This window comes from Heloderma suspectum, chromosome 2 (assembly GCF_057233095.1).
Source record: "Heloderma suspectum isolate Gila_16-S chromosome 2, 16-S_ref, whole genome shotgun sequence".
Taxonomy (NCBI): domain Eukaryota; kingdom Metazoa; phylum Chordata; class Lepidosauria; order Squamata; family Helodermatidae; genus Heloderma; species Heloderma suspectum.
The window spans coordinates 394,929,256-394,954,225 of record NC_139459.1 but is presented as its reverse complement, the minus strand read 5'-3'; the positions used below and the strand labels follow the sequence as shown (position 1 = coordinate 394,954,225).

At 49.4% G+C, this 24,970-nt stretch overlaps 2 protein-coding genes across 3 annotated transcripts; both read right to left on the bottom strand.

The window, feature by feature from the left end:
* Positions 1–128: 128 nt before the first annotated feature.
* Positions 129–24,884, bottom strand: LOC146356505 (uncharacterized). The gene is given in 11 exon segments (XM_084830154.1): positions 129–205; positions 963–1,094; positions 2,588–3,964; positions 8,412–8,927; positions 9,039–9,154; positions 16,393–17,833; positions 21,583–21,709; positions 21,935–22,038; positions 22,241–22,367; positions 22,969–23,451; positions 24,087–24,884. Coding segments are annotated over 10 exon segments (4,419 nt in total). The 5' UTR covers positions 23,371–23,451; positions 24,087–24,884.
* On the bottom strand, positions 4,093–9,168 carry LOC146356506 (zinc finger protein 446-like). Of its 2 annotated transcripts, none has more exons than XM_084841246.1 (7): positions 8,614–9,168; positions 7,496–7,978; positions 6,767–6,893; positions 5,901–6,004; positions 5,549–5,675; positions 5,218–5,313; positions 4,093–4,625 (listed from the first exon to the last, which is right to left on the bottom strand). In XM_084841246.1, exons 2-7 carry the CDS (start codon positions 7,895–7,897, stop codon positions 4,585–4,587), a joined length of 897 nt encoding a protein of 298 aa, XP_084697372.1. In that variant the 5' UTR covers positions 7,898–7,978; positions 8,614–9,168; the 3' UTR covers positions 4,093–4,584. The 2 variants fall into 2 exon arrangements, with proteins under 2 accessions (XP_084697372.1, XP_084697373.1); XM_084841247.1 differs by having other exon boundaries at positions 4,093–4,472; positions 8,614–9,105.
* Positions 24,885–24,970: the final 86 nt, after the last annotated feature.

The window sequence follows — 24,970 nt, the reverse complement described above, 5'->3', positions numbered from 1 at the left end:
AAGTGTAAAGAAAGCTGAAAAGAGACTGTTAGTCATAACTCCATCTCCTGGGTTGAATATAAAATTCTGACCCATTTAAAAAATTCTGCAGGAAAGCCAGCATTACTCAATGTGGCAAAAATACATTTCTAATGAATTTTCTCAAAGGCCTTTTCAGCATCCAAAGGAACAATTGCAGCCTGGTCTGTTCTATCAGTGTTGAAACCTGAAAGATCAAAGACGAACCTTAGGTTATCAAATTCCTGTCTATGTTTAATAAATCCCACCTGATTTATGATGATAAAGACAAAGACGTTTTGGAACTAACAGGTTGGAGAATGTTTTACACCATTCAGTTGGAAACTCATCTGGACCTGGTGATTTCCCAGATCTACCTGTGCCTTTTTAAGTAAACGGATCCACCTGTTTAGACCCACAATGAAATGTTACAGTCAGTCTACAACACACCCTGAATCTGCACTGCAGCGCTTGGTCATGTTCTACTGGATACTGGAGGGGTGAACCGTGTTCTCGACGACACTACAGGGCACCTCATTGTGGCTGGCTCAAGCTACCGTTCTGTGTTGCTTCTGCAAGCACCTCACCCAGGTCCAATCCAATTGGATGCAAAACACCTTTATTGATGGGGGGGGGGGGACAGGGCATTTTGATCACTCCCAACATCCCTGCTTTGTTTGGGAGAATTCGGGGAGACATCAGGATGAGGGTTTGAATGCACTTCTCTTCTTACTCTAATTTCACACATCCCGCCCCCCACCATGTAGCAGAATATGCATTGTACCGTGTGGAATTGCTAAGAATTTATCGCATTTTGTAGGTGTGACTAGTTCTGTGCGTGTTGTGAGATAACTATGAGTAATGGAAAGTATTCTTGGGATGGAAAGCTGCCGCGAGTGGGTTAGTCAGGTACAGGAAGCAGCACGCTGTTTAGTTTAGCAGGGATACCTTTGTCTAGGTGTTACTGGTGTCAATAATATTGGTTATATTGAGAGCAATGGGAATGGTGGTAAGACCAGGTCTGAAACTAAGGATGAGGTCATCGACTTCATGGGGGTTATAAAAGACCAGGGTCTGATCTGTTTGGGAGAGGGATCCTGAGAGAACAAGAAACCCACCATACGTGCTTAGGCAGGTTTCAGCCCCCATGCCTTCCATTTAGGTAAATACAAAACTTTGATATTGACTATTAGGTTGAGAGGATCCTAAGTTTTACTGTGTTAACAATATGCTTGCTATTATCTTCATTATACTTCTAGTGATTATAACTTGTATTTAGGGATGTTTGCAAGAGCGTGTTATCCTCTTAGACTGTTTGAGCAATAAATATATATTCTTTAATACCATATATGTGCTGTCTGGCTTGAGAGAGGTTTCAGGGACTGCTACCCGTACATTAATTCTTGAAGCCCTAAACACATGGTAAAGATGTGTAAAGCTTTACCACTCCGGGGTCCGTCCTTAAAGCCGTTGTATTCTCTCTTGATCTGTTGAATCTGAGATACACCCGTTCAAGCCTGGGAAACAAGCTAGTCAGATGGAGCGAGAAGTTACTCGTCTTGCCCAGAATCTTTAAAGCAGCCTTGTGCAATTAAGAGTCTGGTGGTGGGGGAGAGATCATTAGGATGCCACTTCAGATCTGCTCCAATTAACAAAAAAATACCGTACCATAAAATAACAGTTGGCGCATCAAAGCATGTTGGAGACAGAGGAATTAAACCAGACACTTAAAAATACACGGGACATCAACAGTGATTTGAAACATTGAAGCCACCAGTTTTTAAATGGCCTGCAAAAATAATGTGTCTTCTTCTGATGGTGAGGGAAGAATCAGTCGAGACTCTCTGAAATAATCCTCAGTAGCCCCTCGGTGTTCAGTCATGCCGGCCACATGACCACGGAAGCGTCTTCGGACAGCGCTGGCTCTTCGGCTTAGAAACGGGGATGAGCATTGCACCCTAGAGTCGGACACGACTGGTTGGGGACACCTTTACCTTTAGCCCATTATGAAGGCTATCCTTTGTGACTCAAAGAGTGATTCTTGAAGAGAGTGGGATGAATTTGTCCTTGCCTAAGGATCTGATGAAATGAATTTCATATTCAGCATGGTCCTAGACCACCACATAACCACTATTGTTCAATTTCCCAAGAACAAAGGGCCACCAAGAAAATGCAGGTACATCGAATCCTGGTATTCACAAAAGGTGTTCTTTATCATATCAGACTCTGAGCTTAGGTGTGTCTTTATTTTTTACTTCAAAATGTCAAGCAATCTTTACATGATCATAAAATCTGATATAACAACCTAGACCACATACCCCCCCCCCCAATGGTTTTAACAAGCAAATCACCCAGGTCTTTGAGAAAAGTGAGTTCACATAGTTGCAAAGGAAGGAATCTGTAACATCCCAACAGCTCTAATTTCCCAGCAATGTGGAGCTTGAGTGAACATGGAAAGCCCTTAACGGACACCTTAAACCAAAATGTTTTTTTCTTAATTGAGTATGCTTTCTCCTCAGTATGAATCTTATAAAATGAAGGACTGCGCTCCAGTTTTAATGTGAATTCTTTTTGTGGACTGTGTTCTCACTGAAGCTCTTTCCACATCTCAAGCGTGTATAGGGCGACTCTCCTGTCAGAATTCTTTCATGTCTTTTCAAGTTTCTGCTGAGAGTAAAGCTCTTTCCACAGTCTTAGCATTTATAGGGTTTCTATGCTGTATGGATCCTTTGATGGGTTTTAAGTTGTGATCTCCAGTTGAAGCCCTTCCCACATTCTAAGCATTTATACGGTTTCTCCCCGGTGTGCATTCCTTGATGACAGAACATTGTTTTCCTGTGACGGAAACTCTTTCCACACTCGGAGCATTTATAGGGCTTCTCCCCCGTGTGGATTATTTGATGGGTTTTCAAGTCTGAACTGCGTTTGAAAGTCTTTCCACACTCAGAGCACTTATAGGGCTTCTCCCCTGTGTGGATTATTTGATGGCATTTAAGGTGTGAGCTCTGACTGAAACTCTTCCCGCACTCTAAGCATTTATAGGGCTTCTCGCCTGTGTGGATTCTTTCATGCAACTTAAGGTTCCTGCTGTTAACTAAAGTCTTTCCACATTCAGAGCATTTATAGGGCTCCTCCCCTGTGTGAATTCTTTGATGATTTTTAAGGGCTCTGCTTTCTCTGAAGCTCTTTCCGCACTCTGGGCATTTGTAGGGCATTTCCCCTGTGTGGAGTGTTTGATGGGTTTTAAAAGATGAGCTCCAGTTGAAACCTTTCCCACACTCTAAACATTTATATGGTTTCTCCCCGGTGTGCATTCTTTGATGACAAAACATTGTTTTCCTGTGACGGAAACTCTTACCACACACAGAACATTTATAGGCTTTCTCCCCTGTGTGGATTATTTGATGGGTTTTTAGGTGTGCGTTCTGACTGAAACCCTTCCCACACTTTAAGCATTTATACGGTTTCTCCCCACTGTGCATTCTTTGATGACAAAGCATTGTGCTCCCATGACGGAAACTCTTACCACACTCAGAACATTTATAGGGCTTCTCACCTGTGTGGATTCTTTCATGCAGCTTAAGGTTTCTGCTGTTAATTAAAATCTTTCCACACTCAAAACATTTATAAGGCTCCTCCTCCCCTGTGTGAATTCTTTGGTGCAAGTTAAGGTCTGAGTTGCACTGATTTTCACGCTCCAAGCATTCAAATATTTTCCCTTTCGTGTGAATTCTTTGACATTCAATAAGGTATATCTCCTCAGTGAAACTCTTTCCACACTCAGAGCATTTCCACAGTTTCTCCCCTTTATGAATATTCCTTTTCTTTGCTTCAGAAGGTTCATCTGGAATTGGACATTCATGGAAGTCAGCCCGTTCAAACAAACTGGATGTGTTTCCCCACTTCTCTTCATCTTCAGTTTTCATTCTCTGATGTATGCCATTTTTATGGCTCTCCCTGCCATCAACTGAAAGAAGAAAAAGAGAACAAACTCAATCAATCGCTATTTTGTTTACCGGAATAGCGGGAGGGAGAATCCTTTGAAATGTATGAAATAGCCTCTGATATTCAATAGAACTGGCAACCACACTGGGACAGTGTTTATACTTCATTTATTACAATATATATAGGCGTCCTTTTGGGACTTACTGGCATGGTTCACACATCACAACAACATTTCTGTTTTTTTTAAAAGTCTGGGTAACCGTGACTATGTACACTATGCTAGTGTACATAGCTCGATTTCTCCTGGCAGCAGCAGCAAGAACAAACCCTGGGTGATGAGTGCGGCTGGTCAGGGGACAGGCAAGCCCGAGTTCTGGGTCTGGACATCATGCGAACCAAGCCAGGGATGAACCAAGCGGAAGACGTCAAGCTGCAGACACTAGCGAAGTGGCTTGTTCCTGGCACACCTGGGCTTAAAAAAATCTTTGGATTGCTGTAATGTGCAAACCCTTCCAGTCCTTACAAGGCGGCTCACAGGAATAAGGAAAAAAGGTGAGATAGAATAAACTCACGGTAAAAAGCCAGAAAGCAGCTCAAAATTCATTTTATAACATAGGTCTAGTGAAAAAACAATAAAACTGATCAGTAAAATGTAGACGTATATGGTCTGATGGAATCAAAAGCTGTGAAGAGATCCAAAGAACCAATAGGGTAGACTTCCCCATACCAGGTCCTGGCGTATGCCATCTGCTAGTGTGGCCAATGTTCTTCCCATCACAAACCCAAATAATGAGTCTCCTCCAACGCTACCTGGCAGTGATAGATCACGGTCCTCTCCCATGCCTTGGCCCCAAAGGGCGGGTGAGAGATTGGGAAATGATGAGTGCAATTCCTTGGGTCCAGGTGAGGTTTCTTGAACAAACACTGCACCATAAAATCCTTCCAAGCCCTCTGTCCAAGTGGAATTAATCACCTGTGATATCCCTAACCCCAACCTGGCTGCTTCTATGACTCAAGAAGGGCATGAGAACAGGAGCTTGTTGGAGGGAGTTCACCCACTCATCCACCTCTTCAGGTTAGATCTCCCATGCCTTGGCCCCAAAAGGCAGGTTAGAGATTGGGAGATAAGTAAGACAACTCTTTGGGTCCAGGCCTCAGAACATGCCCTACTCTGCCCCACTGAGCCTCCAAGGAGAATATCTGGCCAGAAGAAATATCTCCCAGGAGAACGAAGAAGGTGATGGACAAAGGGTCCCACCAGACCTCAGCACATACCTGCTGATACCTCTCCTTCCTCAGAGGTACCAAGAAATATATCTTCCCCTTTTTTTTCCTGCCAGGAGATGAGGTCAGATCTGAGAACCGGAAGGCCTTTTAAAGAGGATAAGAAATGGAAAAATTACTTCTGGCACTCCCCACTGTCACAAATATTCAGTATCTCTGAAGCCTCTCCTAACTATACCAGCCCTAAAAAGGTGAAACGAAAGATGCCATTGTTATTCTCAATTACATCCTCACAACAGACAAAGAAGAGCTGCAATTCCCCCTTCCAGGATCTGTCAACAAGGCAAAGAGGAAGCCTGGTCCAGAGGGGCCCATCCCTTACCCAGAGCAGCCAGGGTCCCATACATCTCCTCCGTGACATCCGTGTGCAGAGCCCTCTGGCCTGGATCCAGCAGAGCCCACTCCTTCTCTGTGAAATGCACAGCCACCTCCTCAAAGGTCACCGGACCCTGAGAGAAGAAGAAGAAATCATGGTCTCCTTACACGTAATGTAACAATTCAGAAAGACAGTCAAGGTGAGGTGGTTGAAGGTTCTCCTTCTGAATGCCAGAGCTTCAGCAGTGACATTCGAAGCCTTCTTGGCAGCAATCTTGGCTAGGAGCGAAGGGAAAGGGGCAAATTCTTCCAGGGCCGGGGCGATGGGCAGGGGACAGAGGCACCCAGGCCTCCTCTACCTGCTCTGGCTGCATAGTAATTGATTCCACGCCATCATGCAGTGAAGGAGGCCTAGAAGGAAGCCTCCGTGTCAGGTCATTCCCTCTGCAGCTCGTTCCATTTCCTGTGAGGGAGACAAAAATGTTGGGAAGATATAGTTGTAGGGCCCCAGGCCTGTAAGCAAGCTAACATTAGCTTTATAGATGCTTAGAGGTCCATAATGCTCTCTGCTTTGGTTCGTTATTAGCCGAAATCCCTTGCAAGTGGGGATCTCGGCTTGTAAGATGAGACAAAAGCCGATACAGGCCCCCCCCAACCCCCCCCCCCCCCGCTCATTCCATGCTAACAAGCCTGGCACCATTTATCTCATCAGAGCCTAGGATGTGCCTGAGAAGTGAAGCTCAGTTTATCTTAAACAGAACCAGGTGTATGTGCTGGGAATATTATGATAGTCTTGCTTCTGCCAAGTATGTTATTAAGCACTACTAGGCTATGCTGAGAAAGTTATAGATAAGCTTCAACACACATGATTAATGCACGCCCCTGTCATACTATAATATAATATAAAGCTGCCTTGTAGCAGAGTTCTTTGTTCAGAGCTGTTTTCTGATCCAACCATTAGGTACACCTGTGCGCTGTGCCTCCTTGGAAGCAAACCTGGACCTGACTTTCTCGGCACCTCTAAATTCTGGAAGCCCATGGTCGGGGTGTACAACATTACACTTCACAAGCGTTTTGCATTTGGTTTCATTGCATTTGGGCATAATTCAACGTACTGGTTTTTATTCCAATAAAGGCTGAATGTATTAAATCCTGACCCCTTTTCTGAATATGTTAGAGAGAAGAGCCTTTTCCCCATGTGGAAATCTGCCCCACTAATCCTCACCCGGAAAGCTGGGACCTCCGTCGCCCTCCTGCCAGGTCCACCCGCACAGCGGCCTCTGTGTGGTTTCCGAGGGGGCCTTCTCCGCCTCAGGGATGTCCGTGGCTGTTTTGGCTGAAATCCCCTCTACCTGGAGAAGGAATGAAGAGCCCAGGCAGTGAAGGGGGAAAAGGATTAGGAAAGGAAAGAACTGGGACAGGCAAAAGCCACGGGCAGAGTTCGCCGATCTATTTGCATTCAGGTCTCCTTCTGAAGTTATTCCACTTCCTAAAACCTGCAGCCGTGCTTCCAGCAGGTGAGCACAAAAGAATCTGGGCCTAAAACGTATCCCAAGCATTTGAACAGGACAAGAAAAATATATCAAAATTCTCTCTTAAAACCCACTGGGAGGAGAGAAAGAAGCGCCCAGACATTCCCTGACACTCTGCTGCTTCTGCTGGAATCACTGAAGTTTGGTCCCCTACAACTGTTACTCCCGTTCTGCTGGGACAACTATGCTGGTGATCGGAGAAGGATCCCCTCCTTCGCCGGAATGGCACAATCTCTTTCGGGTGCCTTGTGATCCCCTAACGGGGGCCTCTGGTACACACCTTCGGAGCCTGTGGCATGGTTGGAGGTGGGGGGGCGATATTGGGACATCACTACTTTGATTGATGGCCAGAAAATGTTGGGATACCGTAAAGATTTTTAAGACCACACTCCTTTGGAGCGATCAGGATGAGATCCTCTCACCTGCGCCTTGTCCTCTGCCTGGCTCAGGAGGAACCCTTCGGCCAGGGCCACCGCCTGGGAAGTGCTCTCCGCTCCACACTCCCTGACCCAGCTCTCCATCTCCGGGGGCAGGACGGCCAGGAACTGCTCCAGGACCACCAGGTCCAGCATCTGAGCTTTCGTGCGCCGTTCTGGCTTCAGCCACTGACGGCAAAGGTGGTGGAGTCGGCTGCAGGCCTCGCGGGGCCCCTCGGCCTCCCGGCAGCAGAACCCCCTGAAGCGCCGGCGCTCTGCGTCTGAGCTGGTGCTGCTCCCAGCCAGGCTCTCCTGCCCTCCTCTTTCCCAGGCCTCTGCACTGCTCCCTTCCTGGATGTAACTGGGGTCTCTTCCTGCCTCCGGGTCAGCCAAATCTCGCTCTTCCATCGTCACTCTGCCGCCAACAGGACTCGAGGGATCTCCTTTCTTTGCAGCCGGTTTCTTTCTCGAGGCAAGCACTGCCTGAATCTGATGCAAGTAGATCCCCTATTATACAGCTACCAGCCCATCTCTGGGGGTGTACATTGCGCTCACCAAGGGAAAGCAGCAGTCTGGCTAGGAAAGGGAGGTGAACGCCAGGGATGTGGGTGGGGGTCGGGGTCAGGGGTCCCTCCTGCGAAGATGCTCAGCCCCAACCTTAACAGGTTACTGAGCCAGCCCCCACAACTCCCCCCCTCAACACTCCCTCCCCTCGAGCCCCCATTGGCAGCTCCCTTCTACCCTTCCGATCTCCTGTCTGTGGACTGTTCTGACCCCGTTTCCAGGCCTCCGGATCCCAGGGGCCGGGTCCTGCGGACTTCCCTCCAGCCCAGGAAGGGGCCGTTGTTCAACCCCCTGCCTTAAGAGCGAGGAGAGGGAGGAGATGTGGGTCTCCTGGAGGGGCCCCAAATGGCACAGTCACCGGGGGGCGGCTCTCCCCCCCGGGCTTGCCCCTTCCTTCGCTGCCTCCCTTCTCCCCAGGTGGGCGTCCTCCCCCGGGGCATTTCCCCCGCGCCCAGCATCCCGGCGGCCTCGCTGCGCTCGGCGCTCACCAGCTCCCATGCGGGCGCCCCCGACGGCGGGCGCCCCGCGCCCGGCCCAGCCCCTCCGCCCTGGGCACTCACCAGCTGCCTGGCAGGCGAGGAGGGGCCGCGGGTCGCGCCCCGGGCGGGGACGGCGCGGCGGATCTTCCCCCAGACCCTCCCCTGGACGGAGACCCGCCCGGATGGCCCCGCGAGGCCCGGCGGAGACCGGCGCCCCTCGGCGTCCTGCTCGGAGGGAGGCTGCAGCGGAGCCCCTCGCCCTCTCTGCCGCCTCTCTACTGCGGGGGTCGCGGGGAGAGACCCCCGCCCGCCTGCCCGGAGGGACAAAGGGGGCCGGGCTGCGGCGGGGCTCCCCCCCTTGAGCTGGCGGGTCTCTCCAGCCCCTCCCTCCTGGCCTTCGCAGGGGCAGCAATCCCGAGCAGGTTTGGACAGAGGAAAGTCCTACAACTCCCGGCGTGCCCCAGCCAGCATGCGCAATCCCATGTCCGGGCAGAGGGAAGCCCTACAACGCCCAGCAGCCCCAGCCGGCATGCGCAATCCCATGTCCGGGCAGAGGGAAGCCCTACAACGCCCAGCAGCCCCAGCCGGCATGCGCAATCCCATGTCCGGGCAGAGGGAAGCCCTACAACGCCCAGCAGCCCCAGCCGGCATGCGCAATCCCATGTCCAGGCAGAGGGAAGCCCTACAGCTCCCAGCCGGCCCCAGCCAGCATGCGCAATCCCATCCACGTTTAGATGGAGGAAAGTGCTACAACTTCCTGGATGCCCCAGCCAGCATGCGCAATCCCATGTTTAGACAGAGGAAAGCCCTACAGCTCCCAGCCGGCCCCAGCCAGCATGCGCAATCCCATCCACGTTTAGATGGAGGAAAGTGCTACAACTTCCTGGATGCCCCAGCCAGCATGCGCAATCCCATGTTTAGACAGAGGAAAGCCCTACAGCTCCCAGCCGGCCCCAGCCAGCATGCGCAATCCCATCCACGTTTAGATGGAGGAAAGTGCTACAACTTCCTGGATGCCCCAGCCAGCATGCGCAATCCCATGTTTAGACAGAGGAAAGCCCTACAGCTCCCAGCCGGCCCCAGCCAGCATGCGCAATCCCATCCATGTTTAGAGAAAGGAAAGCCCTACAACTCCTAGCATGCTACGCTGACTGGGGCATGCTGGGAGCTGTAGGGCTTTTCTCCGGCTAAACATGCATAGGATTGCTCCCTAAGGGACCTGGATGTTGGTGTGACTTTGGAGAGGGTCGGCTGTTCCTCCGGGTTAGGGCTGCCCATCCCTACGAAGTACTCAAGGCCCGTGCCTCTGGCATCGGACCCGTGACTCCCTTTTTAGGAGGGAGTCCAAGCAAGGTTTAAAAGCAGCAGACATGTTCCAGCAGCAGACGGATCCTTCTTGTTCCAGACCTTTCAGCTTCCCTCCACCACACAGAACTCAACAAGATCCAGCCATCCTTCCTTTGGCCTTTTTAGGGCAGGTATAGAGAGGGGAAGCTTCCGGCCCTTGCAAATAAGCACACTGACCAACCTCAGAGGCAATTTACAGTGAATCGGAGACAATATATGTTTCACCTATGGTGGAATGGAGATCAGGTTTGTTCCTCTAAGAGTCTTCCCAGAGAGGGCCGTGTGTATTCCTTTGCTTCGTTTCTGACACAGTCTAGGAAACAGAACCAAGACCTGGCAAAAGATTCGGAGTCCTGTTGATCTCCAAGTACTTTAACTTGGCTAGTGAGCCAAAGAGCCAGGGTAGTGTAGTGAGAGCTAGCAAGGTGCAGTGGTTAGAGTCTTGGACTAGGATTCGGGAGATCTCGGTCAGGAACATAGGAAGCCTTATGCTGACTCAAGACCATTTGGTCCATCTAGCCCAGTATTGTCGACACTGACTGGTAGCAGCTCTTGAGGATTTCAGGCAGGATTCTTTCCTCGCCCTACCTGGAGAAGCCAAGGATCGAAGCCGGGACCTTCTGCATGCCAAGTAGGTGCTCTGTCACACTGAGCTGTGGCCTCTAGTCTCTGCTTGGCTATGAAGCTCACTGGGTGACTTTGGGCCAGCCTAACCTACCTCACAGGGATGTTGTGAGGGTGAAGTTGAAAGGATGATCATGTAAGCCTCCTTGGGTTCCTTGGAGGACAAAAAGGCCAGACATAAATGTATTAAATGAATGTAATAAATTAAAAAAATAAATATGTGAGGGCCTCTAGCCAGTGCCGTCTTCCTTTCCCATGAATGCCTCTGGGCCAGCCTCCGGCTCAGACACAATCTGAGGAAATGAAGGTGGTTTGCGGCTGGAGGTGGATGCTTTCCTCTGCAGTGCCACCAAGGACAAGAAGCGGGGAAAAGAAAAGGGGTTCCCTCCACTCTTGTTTGGTAGTAGTGCTGTGTTGAAAATTTCTCCCACATTTTTTTTGACCATTCTCATTCAATTTCATAGAATCATAGAATAGTCGGGTTGGAAGGGGCCTATAAAGACTATCGAGTCCAGCCCCTTGCTCAGTGCAGGAAGCCAAGTCAGAGCATCCCTGACAGAAGGCTGTCCAGCCTCATCTTTCATGCCACCTCCCTGGGTCATTGGTTCCATTGTCGTATTGCTCTAACAGGAAGTTTTTCCCGATGTTCAGCCGGAATCTGGCTTCCTGTCACTTGAGCCCATTGTTCCATGTCCTGAACTCTGGGATGATCGAGAAGAGATCCTGGCCTCCCTGTCTGTGACAGCCTCTCAAGTACCTGTGACACAGTGTGATTTTATTTTTCCTATTTTTCTTCAAGTTGTCTTTTTAATGTCTCCTCATATCCACTTATATTTCCCTTAAATATTTACTATTAATTCCTCTCATTTCATAAATCCACCTTTACTTGATTTTTGTCAATGAAGATTGCTTTCCTCAATAACTCCCCCCCCCCCCCGCTCCTAGTAGATAATCTTGTAGACCTCAGGCACTACAATGTACTTTTGTTTTGACAAGTGTGGTGTGAATTGCAAAGTTCGACCCTGAATACAAGCCTGAATTGTACACATCCTGAAATGTATTCTTTGACCCATTATATCTGAGTGTGAATTCAGAACACTATGAAATGTGAAAAGGTCAACACACTAAACCAGTCCATGTCATGTGAATAGCCCAGATCAGAAAGGGGAGGTGTGAATGGAGAATGAATGACTTTATTGCAGGAAGGCCAAATGGGGGTGCTCGGATATGTGCTGACGATTGCCAAAGTATCAGTTACAGAAGATGGAAATGGGCAAATAAAAGAGGAGGACGGCACGTTATGACCACAGGAGCAACCTTGAGAAATGTTGGGGAGTCGGAAGGAGATGTCAATCCGTCAGTAACAATGTCAATCCTGGAATTGGGAACATGTATTATCAGCAAGATAGCATCACCGATGCAATGAATATGGACTTGAGCACACTCCGGGAGAGAGCGCAGGACAGGAAGGCCTGGCGTGCTATGGTCCATGGGGTCACGAAGAGTCGGACACGACTGAACGACTGAACAACAAGAACAAATTATCAGCAAAGAACATACTGAACCCCTCTTTGATCTCATGAGCCCCAACGAGGGAAAAAGAGTATAAAACCCCTGAATCTGCCATTATTCAGGAGGGGCGTGGTTGCATCTGGATCGTTGTATGTGCACATACCAACAGTACCTTCGATCCACGGGACACGTATTAAGTGCTCTGGCCAAGTACTTGATAGCGCTGTGGTATGTGTTGGGTAAAATTCAGGGAAAGGATTTTACTGTCCAGGGCCTAGATAAGGCGCAGTTATCTTTCTTCTGTCATACTTAACTGTTTGGGTTTAGGACATCAGGCAGCAGGCTTGGGCCTGGCTGACACTATATCACCGTTGTCTCAGTGGGCCATTTGTGGCATGGACCCATCTGGAGCTGAGCGACAAACAGGGGCTAATTGTATACTTAGTCATTTAATGCACCGCATTTGGGTAACTAAGTTTCTACCTAAGAGGCGTGCACCCTCTTAAGCCTCAGAGAAGGGCGCAACTTCTTGAGGACTGTTAGTTTGGGGCTCTTATCTAAGAGGCGTGCAACCTCTTGAGCTTCAGAGAGCCTGAAACTCTTTGAGATTTCTTTGTAACTAAGCTTGTACCTGAGAGGCGTGTAACCTCTTCAGCCTCAGAGAGCATGCACCTCTCTGGGGAGGTTCTACTTTTGCTTATTTCTTTTATTTCAATAAATCTCCTTTCATCTACACTGGTTGTATGTGTGTTCTTCTCCATCTCATAAGATCCCAAACCTCTCAGCCTGATCAACTAAGTGGTCCTGGGTAAACTGAAATCCATATTTCACACTTGAAGAATGCTATCCTGTCTCCCCTCAGTCTTCTCCAGGCTAAACCTGGCCAGTACTTGCAGTCTCTCTTCATAGGGCTTTGTTTCCAGTCCGCTGATCATCTTTGTTGCTCCTCTGAACCCTCTCCAGCTTGTCTGCATCCTTCTTAAAGTGCGGCGCCCAGAACTGGACACAGTACTCCAGATGAGGCCTAACCAGTGCTGAGTAGACGGGAACTAGTACTTCTCAGGATTTGGAAGCTCTGCTTCTATTAATGCAGCCCAAAAGAGCATTTGCCTTTTTTGCAGCCACATCACATGGTTGGCTCATATTCAGCTTGTGATCGACAACAATTCCAAGATCCTTCTCGCTTGTAGTGTTGTTGAGCCAAGTCTCCCCCATCTTGTAACTGTGCATTTGGTTTCTTTTTCCTAGGTGCAGAATTTGGCATTTATCCCTGCTAAATTTCATTCTGTTGTTTTATGCCCAGAGCTCCAGTCTATCAAGATCACTTTGAATTTTGTTAGAAATTTCAGAGAAATTCTCATGGGTTTGGGTTTCTTGGGCTTACCTTACTTAGGAGGTGGCCGAGGAGTGAGCACAAGTGTCCTGGTTTTCATTTTACAATCATCTCTCTGGCAGCCTGGAGCCTCCTCAGCTTCCCACACTTCAATTCAAGCTGTTTCAGATCAGGAGGTGCAGGCAGCCTGGGAGACTGGCTGTGATTAGGTATGCTCAAAAACACCACAAAAATACATTATAAAACATCCTGAATGAAGCAGAACAATGGCAGCCTCTTTCATGGGGGGAGAAAACTTTCAGGAAATCGGAAGACAGATTTTGGCAGAGCACTAACTCCACCTCATCCCTGGGGCCGGATACCACACTGCCCCCACCTGCAATGTGGTAGATGCAAAGTGGGGGCCAGCCTGCCAAGACCATTGATGCTGTTGCAGCAGGAAATCCCCAAAAACCCTCAGGAAAAAAGAATGAAGCTGTGATGCAAGTCCTACCAATGGGGAGCCCTAGCTGGGAGAAAGGGTTGAGAATCCTCCCCCTGCAGAAATTCGGTGAAATTGTCTCCCACATTTCTCTGCCCACAAGCCAGGTGGAGAATTTCAAGAGGCCATTTGCGCACAGCTGTATTTCGTAAGCGGTGGGGTGAGGTGGGGGCTAAAGAGAGCAGTGGGGGTTGAGGGACAGCAGTGGGAGGCCCACAGTGGGCAGCAGCAAGCCAGCAGGGAGGGGAGGGGAGAGCTGGAAGAACCAGCAGCAGACTGGGGGTGTCCTCTGGGAGCAGCCTGGAGGGCTGGGGAGGGATTTGTGCCTGTGTGTCTGAATGGCTGCACAGCTTAGTGGGGGATTTTGGAGGGGTCCTGGAAAAGAGGGACTACGGCTTCTCCTGTGCGTGCTCTGAGGAGCAGGAGGGAGGGACCGTCTGTGCCTGCACGCATGATGGATACACGGGGTGCCTGCGTGTGTTTGTGCGTGTAGATGGATGGATAGGGAGGTAGAGAGACTTAGTGTCTGGGCTCAGACCCCACCTGGGCCTTGTGCTCAGTCTTTGGGGAGGGTTACTTGTTCTTTGTGAATAGCCACACCTCCCACGGTGGCCATTTTGTGGTGGTGCCCAGGACAGATTCTATAAGCCCCATGCAAATGCCAAGTATTATTACTGTGTCTACTCTGTAGGCTCCTTGCCATGTCAGGCAGCATAGGATTTCAACCCTAATAATGTAATTACCTGGAAGTAAGCCCCACTGAACACAGTGGACCTGCCTTCTGAGTTGACATTAGCTAGTACTGCTGTTACCAAGAGGACACTTTTAAAAAAATCAGTATCTTCAAATATGGAATTTTTGTAGAACAAAAAAAGGGAAGGTAGAGATATCTTGATATGTAACATAATCTGAAATTGAATACTGAAAATATGTGTTGATGACAATAGGTAAGGCTCATTGTATTAGCTATAATTTAAAATGAGGAAGATAGATGGGAAATAATATGGGATTACAACGCTGGGTGTAAACAATCTCTGGATTGCTGTGATGTGCAAACCACAAGGAGTCTCACAACAATAAGGAAAAAGGTAAGATAGAATAAAGATAGTAAAAAGCCAGACAGCAGCTCAAAATTCATTTTATAACACAAGTCTGGTTAAAAAAAAAAATCAACAACCAAACTGATCAATAGTGTCTAGAAGGATATATTCGTCAATGATCTCAAAAGCTTCTGAGAGATCCAAAGGACCAACTGGACTGACATTCCCCACAGCAGTTCTTGGAGTACGTAATCTGCTAATGCAGCCAACGCTCTTCCCATCACAAACCCCAAACTCAAGTCTCCTCCAACCCTACTTAGCACTGAGAGGCCACTGTCCTTCCCCATGGCTTGGCTCAAAAAGGCGGGTTAACAAAGGCGGCATGACTGAATCCTTTAAATTGGTGGGGGCCCTGCCCTCGGTCCACGTGGAACTAATCACCTCCAAAATCCCTAACCCCAACCTGGCTGCTTTTATTACTCGAGAAGGGCCTGGATCCAGAGAATTGGTGGAAGGCCTCATCCCTCCAAGCAGCTCACCCACACCCTCAGGTTGCACCAGGTGAAAATATCCATTAGAACATGACAAGAATGTGTCCTAGCCCCCCTTCTCCAACTTGGCCAACATCATGGAATCCTAATTGGTGTGAAGGCAAGCAATTTCCCCCACAATTTTCACAGCAATCACGATCACAGCAGGGTTCTGAACACACCCAACTCTGCTCTACTCAGCCACCACCATGGAGACCACGGGACACACAAAAATACATGGGACATAAACAGTGCTTTGAAACATTGAAAACACTGATTTTTAATGGCCTGCAAATATAAACATGTCTTCTCCTCATGGTCAAAGAGGAACAAGGAGGGACTCTCTGAAATATTCCTCAGTAGCCTGTGATGAAGGCTGTCCTCTGTGAGTCAAAGAGTGATTCTCAGAGAGGGTGGGATGAATTGGTCCTTTCCAAAGGATTCCATGAAATGAATTTCGTATTTACCATGGTCCTAGACCACCAGGGAACTGCTCCTGTTCAATTTCTCAAGAACAAAGGGCCACCAAGAAAATGCAGGCACATCGAATCTGGGTACTGACAATTGGTGTTCTTTTTCATATCGGGTTTTGAGATTAGGCGTGTCTTTTTATCTTTTACTTCAAAGTCTCAAGCAATCTTTACACGATCATAAAACCCGATATAACGACCTAGACCACATATAAAAATACAAAATTGTTTTAACAAGCAAATCACCCAGGTCTTTGAGATACCTGAGTTCACATGGTTGCAAAGGAAGGAATCTGTAATGTGTCCGTTAACAGCTCAAATTTCCCAGCATTTTGGAGTGCGAACATGGAAGGCCCTTAACAGACACGTTAAACCAACAGATTTTTTTTTAAATCGCATATGCTTTCTCCTTGGCATGAATCTTTCAAAATGAAGGTCTGGGCTCCAGTTTTAACGCTTGGCCCCCATGTGAATTCTTTAATGTGTTTTGAGGACTGTGCTGTCACTGAAAACCTTTCTGCACCTCAAGCACAAAGAGAGCATTTCTCCTGTCGGAATTCTTTCATGTCTTTTCAAGCTTGTGCTGAGAGTGAAGCTCTTTCCGCAGCCTAAGCATTTATAGGGTTTCTCCGCCATGTGGATTCTTTGATGGGTTATCAGTTGTGATCTCTGACTGAAACTCCTCCCGCACTCTAAGCATTTATATGGCTTCTCCCCTGTGTGGATTATTTGATGTGTTTTAAGGTGTGAGCCGAGTTTGAAAGTCTTTCCACACTCTGAGCATTTATAGGGCCTCTCCCCTGTGTGGATTATTTGATGGGTTTTAAGGTGTGAGCTGAGTTTGAAAGTCTTTCCACACTCAGAACATTTATAGCGCTTCTCTCCCGTATGAATTCTTTGATGTCTTTTAAGGTGTGAGCTCTGACTGAAACTCTTCCCACACTCTAAGCATTTATAGGGCTTCTCCCCTGTGTGGATTCTTTCATGCAGCTTAAGGCTCCTGCTGTTAACTAACATCTTTCCACATTTAGAGCATTTATAGGGCTTCTCCCCTGTGTGAATTCTTTGATGATTTTTAAGGCCTCTGCTTTCTCTGAAGCTCTTTCCGCACTCTAGGCATTTATAGGGTGTTTCCCCTGTGTGGAGTGTTTGATGGGTTTTAAAAGATGAGGTCCAATTGAACCCCTTCCCACAGTCTAAGCATTTATACGGTTTCTCCCCGGTGTGTATTCTTTGATGACAAAACATGGTTTTCCTGTGGCGGAAACTCTTACCACACTCAGAGCATTTATAGGGCTTCTCACCTGTGTGGATTATTTGATGGGTTCTAAGGTGTGCATTCTGACTAAAACCCTTCCCACACTTTAAGCATTTATACGGTTTCTCCCCGGTGTGTATTCTTTGATGACAAAACATTGTTTTCCTGAGACGGAAACTCTTACCACACTCAGAACATTTATAGGGCTTCTCCCCCGTGTGGATTATTTGATGGGTTTTTAGGTGTGCCCTGTAATTGAAACTCTTCCCACACTCTAAACATTTATAAGGCTTCTCACCTGTGTGGATTCTTTCATGCAGCTTAAGGTTTCTGCTGTTAACGAAAATCTTCCCACACTCTGAGCATTTATAGGGCTTCTCCCGTGCGAGAATTCTTTGATGCAAGTTAAGGTCTGAGTTGCACTGATTTTCACGCTCCAAGCATTCAAATGTTTTCCCTTTCATGTGAATTCTTTGACATTCAAGAAGGTTTATCTCCTCAGTGAAACTCTTTCCACACTCAGAGCATTTCCACAGTTTCTCCCCTTTATGAATATTCCTTTTCTTTGCTTCAGAAGGTTCATCTGGAATTGGACATTCATGGAAGTCAGCCCGTTCAAACAAACTGGATGTGTTTCCCCACTTCTCTTCATCTTCAGTTTTCATTCTCTGATGTATGCCATTTTTACCGCTCTCCCTGCCATCAACTGAAAGAAGAAAAAGAGAACAAACTCAATCAAATCGCTATTTTGTTTACCGGAGTGGCGGGAGGGAGAATCCTTTGAAATGTATGAAATGGCCTCTGATATTCAATAGAACTGGCAACCACAGTGGGACACAGTGTTTATACTTCATTTATTACAATATTTATAGGCGTCCTTTTAGGACTTACTGGCACGGTTCTCACGTCACAGCAACATTTTTGTATTTTTTAAAAGTCTGGGTAACCGTGAGCAAGCCAGTATGCTCATGCACATAACTTGATTCCCTCACTTGGCTCCTCCTGGCAGCAGCGGCAAGAACAAACCCTGGGTGATGAGTGCGGCTGGACAGGGGACAGTTTTGTGTTTTTTAAAAGTCTGGGTACCCGTGAGCAATCCAGTGTGCTACTGCAGCGGTCTCCATGCGCCCAGCGGATGCGCAAGACGATCCATTGGGGTGCTCGAGCCGCCTGATAACTGAGCAGCCTTCTGCTGCCCAACGTGCTGCCATTGTGTGGAAGGATTTATTTAATCTTCTATTTATATTCCACCTTTTTTCCTCTTGCAAGGAACCCAGGGCGGCTTACGTGGTCCTCCTGCACTCTGTTTCATCCATGTATGGCATGACACCGTTCCCCACCCATGGCTAGCAAAAATCAACGATATGCAAAAGGTAAATAAAAATAACAAAAAATAACAGTCACAATGCAGAATTATGCAAGATAAGGAACGATTCACATTGGCTGAGTCTGCATAGCAGAATCCAGCTTTTCTGGATTTCCTGGGTGTATAATTCTGTTTTGTTTTGTGCACTATGGACTGCAGGTCCACAGTCCTGCCTGTGGGATGCGGAATGAGCTTTACTTGGCCCAGGCGTGCTAGTTCCTAAAAGCAGGTCAGTCCCCAGGGCCAAAGGAGCATGGCCCTCGGGCCAGAAGCAGAAGAGACTCCGACAGTGTGTATTCAGTCACACTGCTCTCACTAAAAAATATTAATATTTTAATATTATTAAATAATAATATTATTATTTAATTAATATTAAAATATTAATATTTTTAGTGAGAGCAAAATGGTTTTTTGTACCGTTGATAAATAATTAAAAAATGTTTTTTTCATCTTTATCTCATTCTTTTTTAATTTCTGTTTTTTGCGTATGCTTTATAATGTACATAACATATTAGTACAGTTGTACATGCATATCATTTATAAATATACATATACCGGGGGTGCGTGCTCATTTTTTTTTCTGATGGGGTGCGTGAGCAAAAACGTTTGGAGACCACTGTGCTGGTACATATAGCTTGGTTCCCTCACTTGGCTCTTCCTGGCAGCAGCAGCAAGAACAAACGCTTGGTGGTGAGTGCGGCTTGTCAGGGGAGAGGCAAGCCCGAGTTCCGGGTCTGGACATCATGCGAACCAAGCCAGGGATGAACCAATCGGAAGACGTCAAGCTGCAGACACTAGCAAGGTGGCTTGCTCCTGGCACACGTGGGCTTAAAACATCTCTGGACTGCTGTGATGTGCGAACCCGTCCCAGTCCTCACAAGGCGGCTCACAAGAATACGTAAAAATTTAAGGTAGAATACACTCATAGCAAAAGCCAGCCAGCAGCTCAAAATTCATTTTATAAGACAGGCCTGGTGAAATAAATAAATAATAAAGCTGATCAATAAAGTGTAAGAGTATATGGTCCAATGGAATCAAAAGCTGCGGAGAGATCCAAAGAACCAACAGGGTGGACTTCCCTGCACCAGTTCCAGGTGTACATCATACATCATCGGGGGTTGGACTCGATGGTCTTATCCATCCCTTCCAACCCTACTATTCTATGATTCTATGAGAAGATCGCAGTAGTCTAGGTGAGGGATGATCAGGGCAGTTTCTGGTGAGAAGACAGAGAAAGAGGGCCATATTTTTTGCAATGTTGTCAAGGGAGAAGTGACAGGATCACAGACTGAATATCCTCCAGGAATCAGAGGAAACTCCATAAAAAATAATATGCAGGTGGCATTTGACACCTATCTTGTTAAGTAAAATCTACGGCTCACTTCATTGCCTTTCCCATCCTTGCTTCCGCTTGCTTGCTGGACAGGCAGAGAGAGCCAGCGAGGAAGTTGGCCGTGGCATCTACTGCTCCTCCTTCCCCCCTACTATTCTAATGTTCTTCCCATCACAAACCCAAATAATGAGTCTCCTCCAACACTACCTGGCATTGATAGATCACGGTCCTCTCCCATGCCTTGGCCCCAAAGGGCGGGTGAGAGATTGGGAAATGACAAGCGCAATTCCTTGGGTCCAGGCGAGGTTTCTTGAACAAACACTGCACCACGAAATCCTTTCAATTAGTGGGGACCAAGCCCTCTGTCCAAGTGGAATTAATCACCTATGAAATCCCTAACCCCAACCTGGCTGCTTCTACGACTCAAGAAGGGCATGAGAACAGGAGCTTGTTGGAGGGAGTTCACCCACTCATCCACCTCTTCAGGTTAGATATCCCATGCCTTCGCCCCAAAAGGCAGGTTAGAGATTGGGAGATAAGTAAGACAACTCTTTGGGTCCAGGCCTCAGAACATGCCCTACTCTGCCCCACTGAGCCTCCAAGGAAAACAGTAACCACCTTGAAGAGCTCCACCGGTCTCCACGGTCCGGTCCTTAGGATCTTGAGGGCACCATTACCCTCAGAGGTGTGTTTCATGGGCATGAGAGAAAAGGGTCTCTCCTGTGCCGCTCCCAAACTGGGGAACATGCTCCTTCAAGAACTACGACTGGCCCTACGACTCTCTTGGCTCGTAGAAAAGAAGTGAAGATACATCTTTTAAATTAAGGGTTCTAAACTAAGTAGTTATTTCAATGTTTTACTATGTTTAACATTCTTGTATCTTCTTGCTTGATGCCTTTATTGTTTTGTAATATTAAAAATAAATAAATAGGGCCACTTCGGGCAGTTTGGCCAGGGAGTCTGTTTGGCACCTGGGTGGACAATACGGAAGCAGAAACCCTGGGCTGCCTTGGTTCAGGCACTCCCAACTGGTGGACTGTGGAAAAGGGCAGCTGACTAAGGAGATGCAATGCTTTGCAGGCCCAAGGTCACAAGTTCAATCCCTGGCATCTCCACATGAAGGCATTCAAAAAGTGGAGTTGGGAAGACCTCCACCTGAGACCTTGGATGATCAATCCCAGTCTGAGTAGATAATACTGGGAAATCTCTTGGCATTGTCTTTAAGGTGTTTTCTCCCACACATGTAAGACACAAGTAATCCCATTCCAACATGACAGGGTCCCTCCAGCTATTTCCTTTGGTGTTCCTCCGCGTGATGACTCAAGGTTCAAGTAGGTGATATTTGGCCAGAAGAAATATCTCCCAGGAGAATGAAGAAGGTAATAGACCTGACAAAGGTCCCACCAGACCTCAGCACATACCTGCTGATACCTCTCCTTCCTCGGAGGTACCAAGAAATATTATCTTCTCCCTTTTTTTCCTGCCAGGAGATGAGGTCAGACCTGAGAACCGGAAGGCCTTTTAAAGTGGGTAAGAAATGGAAAAATTACTTCTGGCACTCCCCACTGTCACAAACATTCAGCGTCTCTGAAGCCTCTCCTAACTGTACCAGCCCTAAAAAGGTGAAAAGAAAGATGCCACCGTTGTTCTCAGTGACATCCTCACAACAGTCAAACAAAGAAGAGCCACAATTCTTCTTCCAGGATCTGTCAACAGGGCAAAGAGGAAGCCTGACCCAGAGGGGCCCATCCCTTACCCAGAGCAGCCAGGGTCCCACAAATCTCCTCCATGACGTCCCTGTGCAGAGCCCTCTGGCCTGGATCCAGCACAGCCCACTCCTCCTCCGTGAAACGCACAGCCACCTCCTCAAAGGTCACCGGACCCTGAGAGAAGAAGAAGAAATCATGTTCTCCTTACACGTAATGTAACAATTCAGAAAGACAGTCAAGGTGAGGTGGTTGAAGGTTCTCCTTCTGAATGCCAGAGCTTCAGCAGTGACATTCGAAGCCTTCTTGGCAGCCATCTTGGATAGGAGCGAAGGGAAAGGGGCAAATTCTTCCAGGGCCAGGGTGATGGGCAGGGGACAGAGGCGCCCAGGCCTCCTCTACCTGCTCTGGCGGCACAGAAACGGATTCCAGTCCACCACGCAGTGAAGGCAGCCTAGAAGGAAGCCTCTGTGTTAGGTCATTCCCTCTGCAGCTCGTTCCATTTCCTGTGAAGGAGGCAAAACGATTGGGAAGGTAGGTTAGATTTCATAAGCATTTTTCTTTTTTTTCCATTGCATTTGGGCATAATTCAACATACTGGTTTTTATTCCTATAAAGTCCAAATGTATTAAATCCTGACCCCTTTTCTGAACATGTTAGAGAGAAGAGCCTTTTCCCCATGTGGAAATCTGCCCCACTAATCCTCACCCGGAAAGCTGGGACCTCCGTCGCCCTCCTGCCAGGTCCACCCGCACAGCAGCCTCTGTGTGGTGTCCGAGGGGGCCTTCTCCGCCTCAGGGACGTCCGTGGCTGCTTTGGCTAATTTCCCCTCTACCTGGAGAAGGAATGAGGAGCCCAGGCAGTGAAGGGGGAAAGGGATTAGGAAAGGAAAGAACTGGGACAGGCAAAAGCCACGGGCAGAGTTCACCGATCTATTTGCATTCAGGTCTCCTTCTGAAGTTATTCCACTTCCTAAAACCTGCAGCCGTGCTTCCAGCAGGTGAGCACAAAAGAATCTGGGCCTAAAACGTATCCCAAGCATTTGAACAGGACAAGAAAAATATATCAAAATTCTCTCTTAAAACCCACTGGGAGGAGAGAAAGAAGCGCCCAGACATTCCCTGACACTCTGCTGCTTCTGCTGGAATCACTGAAGTTTGGTCCCCTACAACTGTTACTCCCGTTCTGCTGGGACAACTATGCTGGTGATCGGAGAAGGATCCCCTCCTTCGCCGGAATGGCACAATCTCTTTCCGGTGCCTTGTGATCCCCTAACGGGGGCCTCTGGTACACACCTTCGGAGCCTGTGGCATGGTGGAGGTGGGGGGGCGATATTGGGACATCACTACTTTGATTGATGGCCAGAAAATGTTGGGATACCGTAAAGATTTTTAAGACCACACTCCTTTGGAGCGATCAGGATGAGATCCTCTCACCTGCGCCTTGTCCTCTGCCTGGCTCAGGAGGAACCCTTCGGCCAGGGCCACCGCCTGGGAAGTGCTCTCCGCTCCACACTCCCTGACCCAGCTCTCCATCTCCGGGGGCAGGACGGCCAGGAACTGCTCCAGGACCACCAGGTCCAGCATCTGAGCTTTCGTGCGCTGTTCTGGCTTCAGCCACTGGCGGCAAAGGTGGTGGAGTCGGCTGCAGGCCTCTCGGGGCCCCTCGGCCTCCCGGCAGCAGAACCCCCTGAAGCGCCGGCGCTCTGCGTCTGAGCTGGTGCTGCTCCCAGCCAGGCTCTCCTGCCCTCCTCTTTCCCAGGCCTCTGCACTGCTCCCTTCCTGGATGTAACTGGGGTCTCTTCCTGCCTCCGGGTCAGCCAAATCTCGCTCTTCCATCGTCACTCTGCCGCCAACAGGACTCGAGGGATCTCCTTTCTTTGCAGCCGGTTTCTTTCTCGAGGCAAGCACTGCCTGAATCTGATGCAAGTAGATCCCCTATTATACAGCTACCAGCCCATCTCTGGGGGTGTACATTGCGCTCACCAAGGGAAAGCAGCAGTCTGGCTAGGAAAGGGAGGTGAACGCCAGGGATGTGGGTGGGGGTCGGGGTCAGGGGTCCCTCCTGCGAAGATGCTCAGCCCCAACCTTAACAGGTTACTGAGCCAGCCCCCACAACTCCCCCCCTCAACACTCCCTCCCCTCGAGCCCCCATTGGCAGCTCCCTTCTACCCTTCCGATCTCCTGTCTGTGGACTGTTCTGACCCCGTTTCCAGGCCTCCGGATCCCAGGGGCCGGGTCCTGCGGACTTCCCTCCAGCCCAGGAAGGGGCCGTTGTTCAACCCCCTGCCTTAAGAGCGAGGAGAGGGAGGAGATGTGGGTCTCCTGGAGGGGCCCCAAATGGCACAGTCACCGGGGGGCGGCTCTCCCCCCCGGGCTTGCCCCTTCCTTCGCTGCCTCCCTTCTCCCCAGGTGGGCGTCCTCCCCCGGGGCATTTCCCCCGCGCCCAGCATCCCGGCGGCCTCGCTGCGCTCGGCGCTCACCAGCTCCCATGCGGGCGCCCCCGACGGCGGGCGCCCCGCGCCCGGCCCAGCCCCTCCGCCCTGGGCACTCACCAGCTGCCTGGCAGGCGAGGAGGGGCCGCGGGTCGCGCCCCGGGCGGGGACGGCGCGGCGGATCTTCCCCCAGACCCTCCCCTGGACGGAGACCCGCCCGGATGGCCCCGCGAGGCCCGGCGGAGACCGGCGCCCCTCGGCGTCCTGCTCGGAGGGAGGCTGCAGCGGAGCCCCTCGCCCTCTCTGCCGCCTCTCTCCTGCGGGGGTCGCGGGGAGAGACCCCCGCCCGCCTGCCCGGAGGGACAAAGGGGGCCGGGCTGCGGCGGGGCTGCGGCGGGGCTCCCCCCCTTGAGCTGGCGGGTCTCTCCAGCCCCTCCCTCCTGGCCTTCGCAGGGGCAGCAATCCCGAGCAGGTTTGGACAGAGGAAAGTCCTACAACTCCCGGCGTGCCCCAGCCAGCATGCGCAATCCCATGTCCGGGCAGAGGGAAGCCCTACAACGCCCAGCAGCCCCAGCCGGCATGCGCAATCCCATGTCCGGGCAGAGGGAAGCCCTACAACTCCCAGCCGGCCCCAGCCAGCATGCGCAATCCCATCCACGTTTAGATGGAGGAAAGCGCTACAACTTCCTGGATGCCCCAGCCAGCATGCGCAATCCCATGTCCAGGCAGAGGGAAGCCCTACAGCTCCCAGCCGGCCCCAGCCAGCATGCGCAATCCCATCCACGTTTAGATGGAGGAAAGTGCTACAACTTCCTGGATGCCCCAGCCAGCATGCGCAATCCCATGTTTAGACAGAGGAAAGCCCTACAGCTCCCAGCCGGCCCCAGCCAGCATGCGCAATCCCATCCACGTTTAGATGGAGGAAAGTGCTACAACTTCCTGGATGCCCCAGCCAGCATGCGCAATCCCATGTTTAGACAGAGGAAAGCCCTACAGCTCCCAGC